Consider the following 15,856-nt stretch of genomic DNA (forward strand, 5'->3'; position numbering starts at 1 on the left):
GTACTGAGGCCACATGCTGAGCTGACCCTCCAACGTGGGCCATGAGTGTGAGCCATGTTTTTCACAGGACCTCTCTGGAGGCCTGCATGGAAACCAATCCATTCTAAAGCTCACCTAGTTTACTGTGTGCTAAGTATTTGAAAGAACTGGGCATATTGAAAATAAATTGATTGGGGGCCAGGTGGTGGTGCACCTGGTTAAGTGCACACATTACAGTGTGCAAGGATCCAGGTTCAAGCCCCTGGTCCTCACCTGCAGGGGGAATGTTTCATGAGTGGCGAAGTAGGGCTGCAGGTGTCTCTGTCTCTTTTCGTTTCTATCTTCCCATCCCTTCTCATTTCTGTCTGTCTCTTTCAAATAATAAATAAATAAATATAAAAAAGAGTTATAAAAAAGAAAATAAATTGATTACTACTACACATAGTTATAAGATGGGTATCTATGAGACTTTCAGTTTCTGTAATTTATTTTTCTTTATAGTTGAAGATTTACAACATTATTATTAGCATCATTATTTTGAATATTCTTGTAATAGCCTATCACATTCAAGTGTACTATTCAGCGGCACTTAGTATGAGTAATATTTTTGTAATTCAAAAAATATTTTTTGACAGATTATAGCTGAGAATATTAGTGACAAATTTTCTATGTGATTTTCAGTTCTCCTGGGCGACATACGTCCTTTGAAGTGTATGTGCACACTGATTTGAAAGACTTGTCAGACTTTGGATATAAGCAAGGAGACCCAATTATGACTGTAAATAAGACATATTTGACTATTCCACAGGTAATGATTTTAATGTTAATATTCTAGAGCCACTCCTTATTTTTCCTGCCTATTATTAATTCATATTGGTTCTTAAAAAAATAGGGGGTCGGCGGGAACGCAGCAGGTTAAGCGCACATGGCGCAAAGCTCAAGGTTCCCATTTTGAGCCCCCGGCTCCCCACCTGCAGCAGTAAAGCAGGTCTGTAGGTGTCTGTCTTTCTCTCACCCTCTCTGGCTCCCCTCCTCTCTTGATTTCTCTCTGTCCTATCCGGCAACAGCAACAGCAATGACAACAATAATAATAACTACAACAACAAGGGTAACAAGCAAGGGCCACAAAATGGGAAAAATGGCCTCCAGGAGCAGTGGATTCATAATGCAGGCACTGAGCCCCAGCAATAACCCTGGAGGCAAAATAATAATACCCATCAATTACTATAAAAAAAAAGTTAGCCCCCAGTTGCCTGGGATGTGGCCCAGTGGAGAAAGCAGTAGGCTGTCATGCACAGGGCCTATTGGCCCAGGAAATGGTACAGTGGACAATATATTTGATCACCCCCCTTTTTTGTTTCTTTTCCAGAATTTTTTAAGCTTTATTCAAGAAAAGTGAAAACACATATACCAAAATATGTGGGCCATACTATGTTTGGTAAAGTGTTGGGATCTTAAGCAGGAGATCTCAGTTGATCCCTGGCATCATGTGTGCCAGTGTAATGCTGTTGTTCTTCCCCCACCCTGGTGGTGCAAAGGGTTAAGTGCAGGTGACGCAAAGCTCAAGGACAGGCATAAGGATCCCAGTCCGAGCCCCCGGCTCCCCACCTGCAGGGGAGTCGCTTCACAAGCAGTGAAGCAGGTCTGCAGGTGTTTATCTTTCTCTCCCCCTCTGTCTTCCCTTCCTCTCTCCAATTATCTCTGTCCTATCCAACAGACATCAGTAACAACAACAATAATAACTACAACAATAAAACAAGGGCAACAAAAGGGGAAATAAATAAATATCAAAAACAAAACAAATAAACGGAGTCGGGTGGTAGCGCAGCGGGTTAAGCGCATGTGGTGCAAAGTGCAAGGACCGGCTTAAGGATCCCGGTTCAAGCCCCTGCTCTCCACCTGCAGGGGAGTTGCTTCACAGGTGGTGAAGCACATCTGCAGGTGTCTATCTTTCTCTACCCCCTCCTCCCCTCCTCTCCATTTCTCTCTGTCCTATCCAACAATGATGACATCAATAACAACAACAATAATAACTACAACAATAAAACAATAAGGGCAACAAAAGGGAAAATAAATAATAAAAAATTTTAATTTGCAAAGAAAAATATTTGTTAGAAGAAAATATGAGAGGCTAAATGATTTCTCTTAACCATACAAATCCATGTTTATGGCTTTAACAGAAATCTGGTTTTAATAAGGGGGAGAAAAAATATTGATTGTTTCAGCTAAATAAATGGAGGAAGGGGGGATCTTCTTTGCTTCTATTAAAGATGACTTCCCGGGAGTTGGGCTGTAGTGCAGCGGGCTAAGCGCAGGTGGCGCAAAGCACAAGGACCGGCATAAGGATCTGGATTCGAACCCTGGCTCCCCACCTGCAGGGGAGTCGCTTCACAGGCGGTGAAGCAGGTCTGCAGGTGTCTATCTTTCTCTCCTCCTCTCTGCCTTCCCCTCCTCTCTCCATTTCTCTCTGTCCTACCCAACAACGACAACAACAATAATAACTACAACAATAAAACAAGGCAACAAAAGGGAATAAATAAATAAATATAAAAAAAATTAAAAAAAAAAAAGATGACTTCCCATGACTTTTCACCCAGTCATTTCCACGTTGATTAGCAAATTCCCTAGCTATTTCACTGAAGTTGGTCAACCAGCCAGTGAGTTAGTCGGTGTTGAAACTTGCGCACTAACAGGAGTGTTTTTACAAGTGGCTGCTCCATTTTTCCTGGATGAAGAGTTTCTCATTGGGATTTTCTCTTCCTGCAGGTGTCCCTTAATGGGCAGTGCATGCAGAACGCTCCGGTGGCATTCCTGCAGAGTGTTGATGTTCAGTGCATCACTGATTTGGATGCCTACCAAGTACAGGACAGGATCTTCAACATGAAGATAAAGAACGACGCTCTGAGAGGTAGCTTATCCTCTGAACAGAGAACACAGACCTGAGTGTTAAGGTGGTCTATGACTACCTGGGTTTATGAATCGCTCCTGCTAGAGCAGCTGAAAGTACTATATTTTGATTGCCAGTGAAGGAAGGTGTTTTCTTTGGAGAAAGTTCAGTTCTTTAGCAAGATTCACCACTAATGACATTCAAATGTTGTGTACAGTTCAGTGGCATTTAGTACAGCTTTTATTTTTGTAACTCAAAAACTAATAGTGGTAAGCTTTCTATGTAATCTCTGGTTTCCCCAGGCAACAATATTGCAGATTTTTATCTATTAAAAAATTAACAAGATTTTACTTTTTCTTTTTTCCTTTTAGCTACACCAGGGCTCTGTGTATACACAGTACTGCTGCCCACATTATTGTATATTCTTTTGAGAGACTAAGGAGGGAGTGAGAGACTGACAGGCAGAGGCTAGTAGCTCCATGTAGCTCCCTTATGTTTTGTTCATGGTGCTCCCACGTGGTGCTGGGGCCCAAACCCAGGGTCTCATGCACAGCAGTGAGTATGCTGTATTGGGTGAACTGTCTATTATTTTATTTAAAAATTTTTAAAATTTACTTATTTATTCATTTTTGTTGCCCTTGTCGTTTCTTTTTTGTTGTTGTTGTTGTAGTTACCATTGTTGTCATTGTTGTTGGATAGGACAGAGAGAAATGGAGAGAGGAGGGGAAGACAGAGAGGGGGAGAGAAAGATAGACACCTGCAGACCTGCTTCACCACCTGTGAAGCAACTGCCCTGCAGGTGAGGAGCCGGGGGTTTGAACCAGGATCTTTCCGCCGGTCCCTATGCTTCATGCAATGTGCACTTAACCTGCTGGGCCACCAGAAGTCATTATTTTTTACACCTAGGCCATATTACATTGGATGGCTCTGTTACACTGTTATCCACTAATTGATGGCCATCTGGGTTTCTTCCAGCTATTGGCTTTAGTAATTGTGCAGCTGTACTGAGAGTACAAATGTCTGAGTGGACATGGATGTGTTGATATGCTTCTAGTTCTGCTTCTGGGATCCCTTCTGTTACATTGCTTGATGTTGTGGTCTATTTACATGGTCATTCTGTTATGTTGGTTTGTTCTCACTCCCCCTGCCTCCGGGAGATCTTGGTTTAGTCTTTGCCTTTTCGAGCTTCTTGCTTCTCCCCGCCTCCCATCCTACATACTTCCTTGGTTCCGGACACTGCCGCTGGAGGAGAAAGATGCAAGACAGAATGGGGTTGTGATTAGATTAGATTAGTTTTTTGAACCGTTCGCTCGTGAATAAAGAAATACTGCTTCTTCGCTCAGCCGTGTGTCCCTGGTCGTCTGTTACCCGCCTGTGAAGCCAGCCCAGAGAAAACAACATAAATGTTTCATTCTCTTGGGTCTATATACTTTGAGGTAGAATTGCTGAGTTTATAACAGTTTACTTTTTAAAAAAATATTTTATTATCTTTATTTATTGGGTAGAGACAGCCAGAAATTGAGAGGAAGGGGTAGAGAGAGAGAGAGAGAGAGAGAGAGGGAAAGAAAGAGACACCTGCAGCACTGCTTCACTACTCTCAAAGCTTCCCTCCTGCAGATGGGGAATGGGAGCTTGAACTTAGGTCCTTGTGTACTATAACGTGCACTCAGCCAGGTGCACCACTGCCCGGCCCCTGACAATTTACTTTTCTGAAGAACCACTGCACTGTTTTCTAGAGTGACTGTACCATTTTACATTCCCACCAGCCTGCACTGCATCTTCATTCTCACACGAGAATGACTCCAGATTACTATTTATCAACTTGAGAGGTTCTCGATTATAGTTAGGTGCTGAGAACAGTGATGCTTGGGGCTGAGACAGTTCTGTAGTTGAAACATAGGGCAAGCAAGTCACCATGTGTGCTTGATAAGCTTTCACAAGATTAAATGTGGTCATGTTGGGCTATCTGGTCCTACACAAGTTCATCTGTGTCTCTCTTTAGGTACAGTCACACCCAAAGTAATCTATGAAGACACATTCAACCTGGACAAATTCATCACCAACACAGGTATTTTCTTTTTTTGTCTCCAGAGTTATTGCTGGGGCTTGGTGCCTGCACTATATATCCCCTGCTCCTGGAGGCCATTTTCCCAATTTTGTTGCCCTTGTTATTGTTGCCATTGCTGTTATTATTGGATAGGACAGAGAGATTGAGAGAGGAGGAGAAGACAGAGGGAGAAAGATAGACACCTGCAGACCTGCTTCACTGCCTGTGAAGTGGCTCCCCTACAGGTAGGGAGCAGGGATCTTTACGTTGGTCCTTGCACTTGGCACCATGTGCGTTTAACCTGCTGTGCTACTGCCTGGCCCACCAACACAAGTATTTTATTTATTTATTTATTTATTTATTTATTTTTATTTATAAAAAGGAAACACTGACAAAACCGTAGGATAAGAGGGGTACAACTCGACACAATTCCCACCACCAGAACTCGGTATCCCATCCCCTCCCCTGATAGCTTTCCTAGTCTTTTTTTAAAATATTTATTTTATTCCCTTTTGTTGCCTTTGTTGTTTTATTATTGTTATTGATGTCACTGTTGTTGGATAGGACAGAGAAATGGAGAGAGGAGGAGACAGAGAGGGGAAGAGAAAGACAGACACCTGCAGACCTGCTTCACTGCCTGCGAAGCAACTCTCATACAGGTGGGGAGCCGGGGGCTTGAACCAGGATCCTTACTCCAGTCCTTTTTCTTTGCACCATGTGCAGTTAACCCGCTGTGCTACTACCCAACTCTCCAGCTTTCCTATTCTTTAACCCTTTGGGAGTATGGGCCCAAGGTCATTGTGAGATGCAGAAGGTGGAAGGTCTGGCTTCTGTCATTGCTTCTCTGTTGAACATGGACATTGATCCATACTCCCAGCCTGCCTCTCTCTTTCCCTAGTGGGAAGGGCTCTGGGGAAGTGGAGCTCCAGGACACATTGGTGGGGTTGTCTGTCCAGGGAAGCCTGGTTGGCATCATGCTAGCACTGGAACCTGGTGGCTGAAAGGAGAGTTAACGTATAAAGCCAAACAAACTGTTGACTAATCATGAGCCTAAAGGCAGGAGTAGTGCAGATGAAGAGTTGCGGGGGTCTCTGCTTTGTAGATAGCTAGTAGGCATATTTTAGTTATATTCCAAAGGGCCTGTGGCTATACTAGTTTTTTTTTCTTTTTCTTTTTTTCCCTGAGCCTGAAATCTGATATGCAGGTGGATCCAAGTTATTGTCTGGGGAGATGATGTCATGGCTGGAAAAAGGACCAGAAAGCTGGATCAGGGAAAGAGTAGCTCTCAAATATGGGAAAGGTGTATAAGTATTGTTGACTATAAACTCCATCGATTTGATGTGGTCTGGGGCCCATATTTAGAATAGGAGCCTATGTGACCTCTGCATCCCTGTAGATCTGAGCTCACATTCTGTGGTCATGAGTAGGAACGTTCCAAGCTGCCCCAACATCAGGACTCATCTTCCTCAGGTGTAGGATAGAGTATACCATTTCTTGCAAGAAATAAATAATCCCAGAGTAAAGCACATTTTCTTTTTTTCTTTTTTCTTTATTGGGGGATTAATGGTTTACACTCAGTAGTAAAATACAGTAAATTGTACGTGTGTGACATTTCCAAGTTTTCCACATAGCAATTCAACCCCCTGTAGGTCCTTCTCTGCCGTCATGTTGTAGCACCTGAGCCCTCCCTCCACCACAGAGTCTGTTACTTTGCTGCAACACACTGGTAAATGCATTTCCATGAAGAGTTTAAGGAGGTTTAACATAGAAGAAGATTTTCCTGTTCATTTCTTGCTTGGCTTCAGATTCATACCTGTGACCTTGACTGGTTCCTTCACAGTCCTGGGTTAAGTTTTAGGTTTTTTTTTTTTTAATTTTAATGGGGTTTTCAGTTATTTATTTATTTATTTATTTTACCAGAGCATTGATTGGCTCTGGCTTATGGTGATGGGGGGTGGGGGGGTAGGAACTGAACCTGGGACTTCAGAGCCTCAAGCATGAGGGTCTTTTTGCATAACTATTATACTATCTATCCCCATCATCCCCTTTTTATTGTTATCATTGGGGTTCAGTGCTGGTGTTACGAATTTACCATTCCCAGTGGCCATTTTTTAAAAAAAATTTACTATCTTTATTTATTGAATAAAAATAGCCAGAAATCTAGAGGGAAGGGGGAGATAGAGAGGGAGAGAGACAGAGAGACAGCTGCAGCCCTGCTTCACTACTCTCAAAGCTTTCCCCCTGCAGGTGGGGATTTTTTTTTTTTTTTGTAGTTATTGTTGTTATTGATGTCGTTGTGTTGGCTAGAGCAGAGAGAAATGGAGAGATGAGGGGAAGACAGAGAGAGGGAGAGAAAGATAGACACCTGCAGACCTGCTTCACTGCCTGTGAAGGGGATGGGGGGGCTTCAACTGAGATCCTTATTCTGGTCCTTATGCTTTGTGCCACGTGCGCTTAACCCGCTGCGCTACTGCCCAACCCCCAATTTTTTTTTTTTTTTAATATTAGATAGGGCAGAGAAATTGAGAGATAATAGAAGGAGCAAAATATAGACACCTGCAGACCTGCTTCACAACTCACAGGACGTCCCCCTTGTAGTTGGGTAGCTGGGGCTCCAACCCGGGTCCTTGCATAGGCCTTATGCATTGTACTATGGCACTTAACCAGGTGTGCCACCCCCTGGCCCCCCTCACATTCTTTACCACATCTCACACTGGTTGAATACCCACAGTATAAAAGTGAACTAGCAGAAGTGGGGCATTAGCACAGCGGGTCAAGCACACGTGGCATGAAGTGAAAGGACGGCCTAAGCACCCCGGTTTAAGCCCCTGGCTCCCCACCTGCAGGGGAGTCGCTTCACAGGTGGTGAAGCAGGTCTGCAGGTGTCTATCTTTCTCTCCCTCTCTCTCCATTTCTCTCTGTTCTATCCAACAATGACGACGTCAATAACAACAACAATGAAAAACAAGGGCAACAAAAGGGAAAAAAAAAGTGAAGTTAGCAGGGCTTCTGTGCTTATGGAAGGAACCCTTTACGAGCTGTCATTGTACAGACATTTTACCAAGTGTGAGCCCCTTAACAGCTCTGAACCAAGTGCCAGGGATACAGAAGTAGAGGGGAAAGAATAAACCTCACTCAAGATGTCATAGTGGCAGAGGAGGCAGCTGGCGCTTCTCTCAGAAAGTAATGGCCCTACTGTCTGGGAAGCTGGGGAGGCAGAGCAGATGGGGGTCTCAGGGAGGTCCCCCAGGTTGAGATAATTTGTGATAGTATCATTTTACTTGCAGAAACAATTTTAAGTATTGGATCAGCCTCCAGAAATGTGACTGTGGAAGAACATTATATTTTCAGATGGGATAATAATACAATCAGTGAAATAAATGTCCGAATTATCAGGGCAGAAGTTAACACCAATCAGAAAGGTAATTTTGTTAAGGGTATTAAGAATGCTTTCAGTTCACAGTATCTTTTTTCTTTCTTTAAGATTCTCATAGTTGGGGCTGGGTGATAGCATACCTGGTTCAGCAGATATGTTACAGTGCTCGAGGACCAGGGTTCAAGCCCCTGTCCCCACCTGCAGGGAGAAAGCCTTGCGAGTGGTGAAGCAGTGTTGTGTCTATCTCTCTCCCTCTCTGTCAACCCTATCCTCTCAATTTCTAGCTGTCTCTATCCAATAAATAAATAAATAAAGATGATAAAAAATATAATAAAGATTCTCATAACACAATGAAGACAGACTTGTTTCTTATATGTACTTGTGATTTAATTAAAAGGGTAGTATTTCTTCTTGCCAGACAAAATTCAAGGGATAATACTGTGATGATTTGTCTTCCTATTAAAATGGTACACATTATATTCTTACTTCTTCATCTAGGAATCTTGACACAGAGATTTACAGTAAAATTTTTAAGTCATAACAGTGGCAATGAAAAGGAATCATCTGGAAATCCAGGTATGATAGTATATGTTAGTCACTTATCTTGAAAACTTTAGTTCAACATCCCTATAGCCCCAATAGTGACTATAGTAATGCCAACTTTAGGTTGCGATTCTGACTTTCTCTTTTAAACCCTGTATTTTTTTTTCTGACAACGACTTGATTCTTTTTTCCCTTAACATGAAATGTCAGTTGTAGTAGCAAGTTGTTACAAAACAAAGTGTTCTTTTTAAAAAAATTTTTTTTAACATTTATTTATTTATTCCCTTTTGTTGCTCTTGTTGTTTTATTGCTGTAGTTATAATTGTTTCTGTTATTGATGTCATTGTTGGGTAGAACAGAGAGAAATGGAGAGAGGAGGGGAAGACAGAAAGGGGGAGAGAAAGACAGACACCTGCAGACCTGCTTCACTGCTTGTGAAGTGACTCCCCTGCAGAGGGGGAGCCGGGAGCTTGAACTGGGATCCTTATGCTCGTCCTTGTGTTTTGTGCCACCTGCGCTTAACTCACTGCGCTACTGCCCGACTCCCCAAAATGTTCTTTTTTAACTTTTTTTTTAAAGAGGTAGTGTACTTAAAATGATGGTAAAATGGACTATTTTCCCTCAAAAGATCACTTCTCTCCTTTTTTCTTAATTAAAAAAATTATTTATTTATTCCCTTTTGTTGCCCTTGTTGTTGTAGTTATTACTGTTGTTGTTATTGATGTCGTCGTTGTTGGATAGGACAGAGAGAAATGGAGAGAGGAGGGGAAGACAGAAAGGAGGAGAGAAAGACAGACACCTGTAGACCTGCTTCACTGCCTGTGAAGTGACTCCCCTGCAAGTGGGGAGCCGGGGGCTCCAACTACGCCTGTCCTTGTGCTTTGCGCACCTACGCTTAACCCACTGCACTACCACCAAACTCCCTTTTAATTTTTTTATTATCTTTATTTATTGGGTAGAGGCTGCCAGAAATCAAGAGGGAAGGGGAAGATAGAGAGGGAGAGATAAAGAGACATCTGCAGCACTGCTTCCTGCTCATGAAGCTTTCCCTCTGCAGATGGGTTTAACCCAGATCCTTGTGCATGATGATATGTGTTCTCAACTAGATGTGCCACTAGCTGACTCTTTCTTTTAACTTTATCTATTTTTTTAACTTTATCTATTTTTATCTATTTATCTATTTTTAAATATTTATTTATTTATTCCCTTCTATTGCCCTTGTCATTTTATTGTTGTAGTTATTATTGTTGTTGTTATTGATGTTATTGTGTTGGGTAGGACATAGAGAAATGGAGAGAGGAGGGGAAGATGGGGAGAGAAAGATAAACACTTGCAGACCTGCTTCACTGCTTGTGAAGCGACTCCCCTGCATGTGGGGAGCTGGGGGCTCAAACCTGGATCCTTACGCCAGTCCTTGCACTTTGCGCCACCTGCGCTTAACCTGCTGTGCTACTGCCTGACTCCCTGTTTATTTTATTTTAATGATAGAGATACAGAAGAGAATGTGGTCCGGGATGTGGTGCAGTGGATAAAACATTGTACACTCAAGCAAGAGGTCATGAGTTCGATCCCCAGCAGCACATGTACCAGAGTGATGTCTGGTTCTTTCTCTCTTTCCTCCTATTTTTCTCATGAGTAAATAAATAAAAATATATATTTTTAAAAGAAAGATACAGAGAGACCAGAGTTACTACGTAGTTCTGGCTTATGGTGGTACTGGAACCTCAGAACTCAGCTATAAAAGTCATTTGCATAACCATTATATGCTGCCCCCTCAGCCCCCAGATGTGCTCTTCTGTGCTTCATATGAGATAGAGAATTTCACTTGACAGAGAGAGACAGAGAGACCTGCCAGAGCACCATTTCAGTACACTTGTCACTTGTGATCAAACCAGGAGCCTTAGGCATTGAAACCCTGTATTCTACCAATTGAGTTATCTCCTTGTCCATGTGTATTTGTCTCTATTTTATTTTATTTTTAAATTTTATCTTATTTTTGTGTAGAGTGGGAGGGATGAGAGGAGGGAAATAGAAAAAGAAACACCTGTACCACTGCTCCAACACTCATGAAGCTTCCTCCCTTGCAGGTGGGGAGTGGAGGTATGAACCTGTATCCTTATGCATCATAACACATGCACTCTTCTGGGTGTGACACCACCCAGCCCTGTGTATTTGTTTTTTTCCCTTCACTGTTCACTCCTTTCAGTGCCTAGCACATCAGTGTAGCTGTGCTGCCCAAGCTGCTGGCCTCTGGTCCGCTGCTGTTGCTGCTGTTGCACACTTAAAATATAGCCAGTGTCACAGTATTTTGGATCTAGAGATTGAACAAAATAGTCAGTTCTAGATGGGGGAGATTCATAATGGTTATGCAAAAAGACTTTCATGTCTATAGCTCCAAGGTCCCATGTTGAATCCCCTACACCACTGTAAACCACAGATGGGCAGTGGTTGAAAGGAGGTTAAAGTGTGAATGGGGTGGAACAAAATAGCTCACTGGGTTAGTGCACTGCTTTACCATGTGTGCAACTCAGGTTCAGGCCTGGCTCCAAGTGCATTAAAGGAAGCTTCAGTGATGTGATCTTTTTCATTCTTTCTGTATCTCTCTCTGTCTCTCTCTCCCCCCATCCCTTCTCCCCTTCTCTCCCTCTTCATATTATATATATATATATATATATATCTTGCAGGTCAACCAGCAGTCTGATCGGACTTGGTCTCTGGTTGTGGAGCCCTCAAGTAGACCAGTGGTCCTGTTGGATTCGGTCCAATATATATTAAATATAATATTTATTGAAGTAAATATGGTTACATATGAACAGTTGTTGATTTTAACTATTGGCCATATTGGTGTTCATAGTATTGCTTTTAAATTCTAAGTACACATAAGCATTGTCATAATAAAAAGTAGGAAGCATTGAGTTGGAGTAATAAGAGCCAGGTGGAACCAGGCGCGAAACCAGACCCTGAAGCTAAGTTAATTTACTTAAAAATATCTCCACTGAAAGGATTCTTTGGGTCACATTTCCATTACTGGCTCCTCTGATTAGTTTATCCAGTTCTTCTTCTTCTAGCGTTTGCCCTTCTTCCGTAGCCAGTCAACAGCGTCAGGTTGAGCCTGATGTAATGTTTCGAGACCTCCTTTGAATCTGGAGAGGTGGCAGTCGTTGACTATGTGGGTCATAGTTTATCCAGTGATAAGGACTTAGTCTGTCAGGAGACGCTTATTAACTACCTGCTCAGCAGCTCGCTGTTCTTTTTCCCATGTGAGACCCAAGACTGACCTCCCCCTGTTCTGTACTTTTAAGATTTTTATTAAAAATTTTTCTTAAATGTCTTATTTATGTAATGGGGGTGGGAGGAGACTGACTGACCAAAACCACTGCTCAACTCTGATTTGTGGTGGTGCTGGGAAACCGTGAGCCATAGGCATAAAAGTCTTTTGCATAACCATTATGCTGTCTCCCCAGGCCTAACATTTGATTTTAAGCACCATGCAAGGGACTTTTTTTGTGTGCAAACACAATGAATGAAGGTGATACCTTGCTTTGTTCTCAAGGAAATTTTGAAAGAGCTATGTTTATGTATTTCCTTTCATTAGGCATTCCTCCTTCAAGCACTTGCTGAACTCGAGCTCCCCATGTTAGGAGACCTTTAGAAGGAACCATGCCAAGTCTCATTTGTTGCTTTTGTCTAGGTTACCAACTTGGCAAGCCTGTTCGGGCTCTGGATACCAACAGGATGGATAACATTACAACTTTACGCCTTTGGCAACCAGGTAATCTGGCCTGGTAATATGCTTAGCCCTCTGGGAAAGAAGAATTGGAAATAGTACCATATTTTGAATATCACCAAGGAATCAATTACTTTAAGGCCCAGCTGGTTAATAGCAGGGGTGGGGTGGTTTACTTTCAATGCTGCTACACTTTTTTTTTTTTTCCATTTTTTATTTGTGATTAACAATAGGTTACTGGACTGTAAGATTATAGTGTGTAGTTCTCTATCATACCCACCACCAAAGCTCTGTGACTCCACCCTCATACTTTTTTTTTTTATATTAACATTATTTGTGTCTGCAGTGCTGGCTCCTAGTGAGAAGGATTTCATTATGGCCTTGGTTTGAGGGCCCTTGTCATTTTTTTTGCCTGTAGCCCAGGCTGGTGTTGATCAGAGACATAAAAATAGCTTCATTCTAAGCACTGGTAATTACTCATGCCTGCCAGAATGTATGCCACTTCATCCTCAGAATAAACCATTGATCCTAGTCCAGGGATGTCAGTGCAGAAAGGTGTTTGTTCACCTCTGAAAGGATCAGAGTAACAGTGACCTCAGTTCTAGAAAGCTGGAAGCTTCGCCTTGACTTATTAGCTTCTCTTCCTCATTTCAAGAAAAACTGTGAAGTCAGTCTTTACTTTCATGGAGCAAAATTAGTTAAGAGGGCTGTTTTTGTTTTCTAGCTGGCAGAGGTTTGTGTACATCAGCAAGTTTCAGGCCCATTTTGTTTGGAGAGAATGCCCTGTCTGGATGCCTGCTAGAAGTGGGGATTGATGAAAACTGCACTCAGCTCAGGTAAGGTCTTCACTGAGGAACTTAGCTGTGTTTTTGGGTGGTTTACTCAAAATCACCTCACCACATGAAATACCAGATACAAATGAGAAAAGAAAAAAGAACAGGTCAGAATCAAAACACGTGTGTACAAGTGATGGTGAATAATGATTAAGTGCAAAGGTCCAGTGCAAATGTTGAGTCAATTCAAATATCATTTTAAGGGAAGATAAGCTTCTTTCTTGGGACTGAAGGAATTTTGTTCATATTTATGCAATTTCTCTGCTGAGCTTAGATCAGTAGAACCCAATACTCCTAGAACTATTTAAAAAAAAAAAGGTGGGGCTGGGTGGTGGTGCATCTGGTTGATTGCATGTATTACAATGCTCAAGGACCTGAGTTCGAGCCCCCGGTCTCCACCTGCAGGAGCTTTATGAGTGGTGAAGTAGGGCTGCAGGTGTCTTTCTGTCTCTCTCCCTCTCTATCACCCCCCTCTCTCTTGATTTCTGGCTGTCTCTGTCCAATAAATAAAGATAATAAATAAATAAAATTAAAAAAACTGTTAAAAAAGATCCTTTAAAAAAAAAGGCAAAACCAGGCACAGTTGATACGATTATCATTTAAAGGCCTGGAGATACTTAGTGAATTGAGGGAACACTTTATGAACTATGAGGCCCTGGGTTTGAGCGCTAGTAGCATCGCATGGGAGCACTATGGATAGCACCAGAGGGAACTTGTGGATGGTAGGGTGGTTTTTTGGTGTCTTCTCTCTCTGTCTCTCCCTCTCTCTCTCTCTCTTTTGCCTCACTGGGGCTCAGTGCCAGCACTACAAATCCACTGCTTCTGGTGGCAACTTTTTTCATTTTATTGGGTAAGACAGAGAGAAATTGAGAGAGGAGGGGGTGGTAGAGAGGGAGAAAGACAGAAAAAAACTTCCTGCATGCATGTCAAGGCATGTGCCTCACCCACTGAGCTATCTCTATGCCCCTGTCCCCCCCGCCCAGTGTTTTTGATTAGGACATTAGCTGAGTGTCTAACTCTCTTGCAGGGAAAATACTCTTGAACAACTTGACTCTTTAGTGCAAGCAACTCACGTCGCGATGAGAGGCAACTCTGACTACAACGATCTGAGTGATGACTGGTTGGAAATCATACGTAAGTCAAAGCCACATCTGTGTAACTCAAGTGACTTGGCTGTTGTGACTCCATCATGACAGTTGTAGCAGTGGAGTCCTGCCTGGCAGCTTCTCTCTTTGCTGTGGCCCAGCTGACATTTGTTTAGAGGTTAACTCTTCATACATTTTACCTCTTAGGAGGCCTTATTTATTTATTTATTTATTTATTTGTGTGTCTGTTTTTTTTAATTGATTTAATTATGAATGACAAGTCTGTTAGATTTATTATTTTTTAAGAGGAAATAATAGGAAGTTCACATTGCCCATTTGCTTTACCAGCTAACAGTCTTTATAAAAGGAAGTCTAAATGAAGTTTGAAGATTTTCTGTGCATCTCAGACTGCATTGCTATTTTTGAATGTAAGGAATATGGGTAATTGGGAATTGACTTTCTAATTTATAAAAGCAGTTTTGTTAAATGTGACCCAGGAGGCAGTGCAGTGGGTAAAGCATTGGATTCTGTAGATGAGTTTTACCCTTAGCATCACATGTGCTTCTTTCCTCTCTGGTGTATAGAAACATTAAAGAAAGAAAGGAAGGGAGGGAGAGAGGGAGGGAACAAGGGAGGGAGGAAAGAAGGAAGGAAGGAAGGAAGGAAGGAAGGAAGGGTGGAAGGGAGGAAGGGGTAGGAAACATGATGCTAAGTAAAAGAAGCCAGACATGGGGCTGGGTGGTAGTGTAGTGGGTTAAATGCACTTGGTGTGAAGTGCAAGGAATGTCATAAGGACCCCGGTTTGAGCCCCTGGCTCCTTACCTGCAGGGGAGTGACTTCACAAGTGAAAGTCTTGGATGGAGATCAATGAGGGGTCTGGGAACTGAACTATAGGTGTGTGGTGTTATTGCACGGGTCCTGGCTGTTAAAATTCCCCAACATTTCATATACAAGGAAATATTTTGAATACAAGGGGCACCACAGTTATGGAGCAATAAGTAACTGGAGCATGTTAGAGATGAAAACCACAGTAATGTGCTTCCTAAAGGAAATGGTGTCCCTTCCACCGTGTCCCTCCCTCCCTCTCTTTTTTGATCATGCACTGTAGGAAAGCTTGAGTGACTCTTTCCAAATGCACACTCTAACCTCGCCATTCAAGGTGCAGAGGCCCCTGACTCCAGTGCAGACCCAGCTGTCGACACCGCAAATGGCACCTGCCTGGATGTTCCTGCTCAGCTGCTCATCCGCATCCTCATCTCAGATGCTGGCGCAGTGGAAGGGATTACTCAGCAGGAAATCCTTGGTGTGGAGACAAGGTACAGCACGTGGGCAGTAGTTTACAGAGCGTCAGGGAAGGCGAGCGCATGCCAAAGAGCGGG

At 42.6% G+C, this 15,856-nt stretch overlaps 1 protein-coding gene across 7 annotated transcripts in view; it reads left to right on the top strand.

Annotated features, from left to right (window-relative positions):
- The window catches only part of TCTN2 (tectonic family member 2), a 33,235-nt gene that overhangs the window by 12,907 nt on the left and 4,472 nt on the right, over window positions 1-15,856 (top strand). For 5 of the 7 annotated variants that reach the window (XM_060193250.1, XM_060193253.1, XM_060193252.1 and 2 more), the window contains 9 exons: window positions 661-787; window positions 2,746-2,887; window positions 4,869-4,934; window positions 8,201-8,335; window positions 8,788-8,865; window positions 12,524-12,604; window positions 13,284-13,395; window positions 14,420-14,526; window positions 15,637-15,793. In XM_060193250.1, the coding sequence (XP_060049233.1) occupies window positions 661-787; window positions 2,746-2,887; window positions 4,869-4,934; window positions 8,201-8,335; window positions 8,788-8,865; window positions 12,524-12,604; window positions 13,284-13,395; window positions 14,420-14,526; window positions 15,637-15,793 (1,005 nt within the window). The remainder of the gene's footprint in view (window positions 1-660; window positions 788-2,745; window positions 2,888-4,868; window positions 4,935-8,200; window positions 8,336-8,787; window positions 8,866-12,523; window positions 12,605-13,283; window positions 13,396-14,419; window positions 14,527-15,636; window positions 15,794-15,856) is intronic. The other 2 variants (XM_060193255.1, XM_060193256.1) reach the window with 1 other exon arrangement.

This window comes from Erinaceus europaeus, chromosome 6, assembly GCF_950295315.1.
Source record: "Erinaceus europaeus chromosome 6, mEriEur2.1, whole genome shotgun sequence".
Lineage (NCBI taxonomy): Eukaryota > Metazoa > Chordata > Mammalia > Eulipotyphla > Erinaceidae > Erinaceus > Erinaceus europaeus.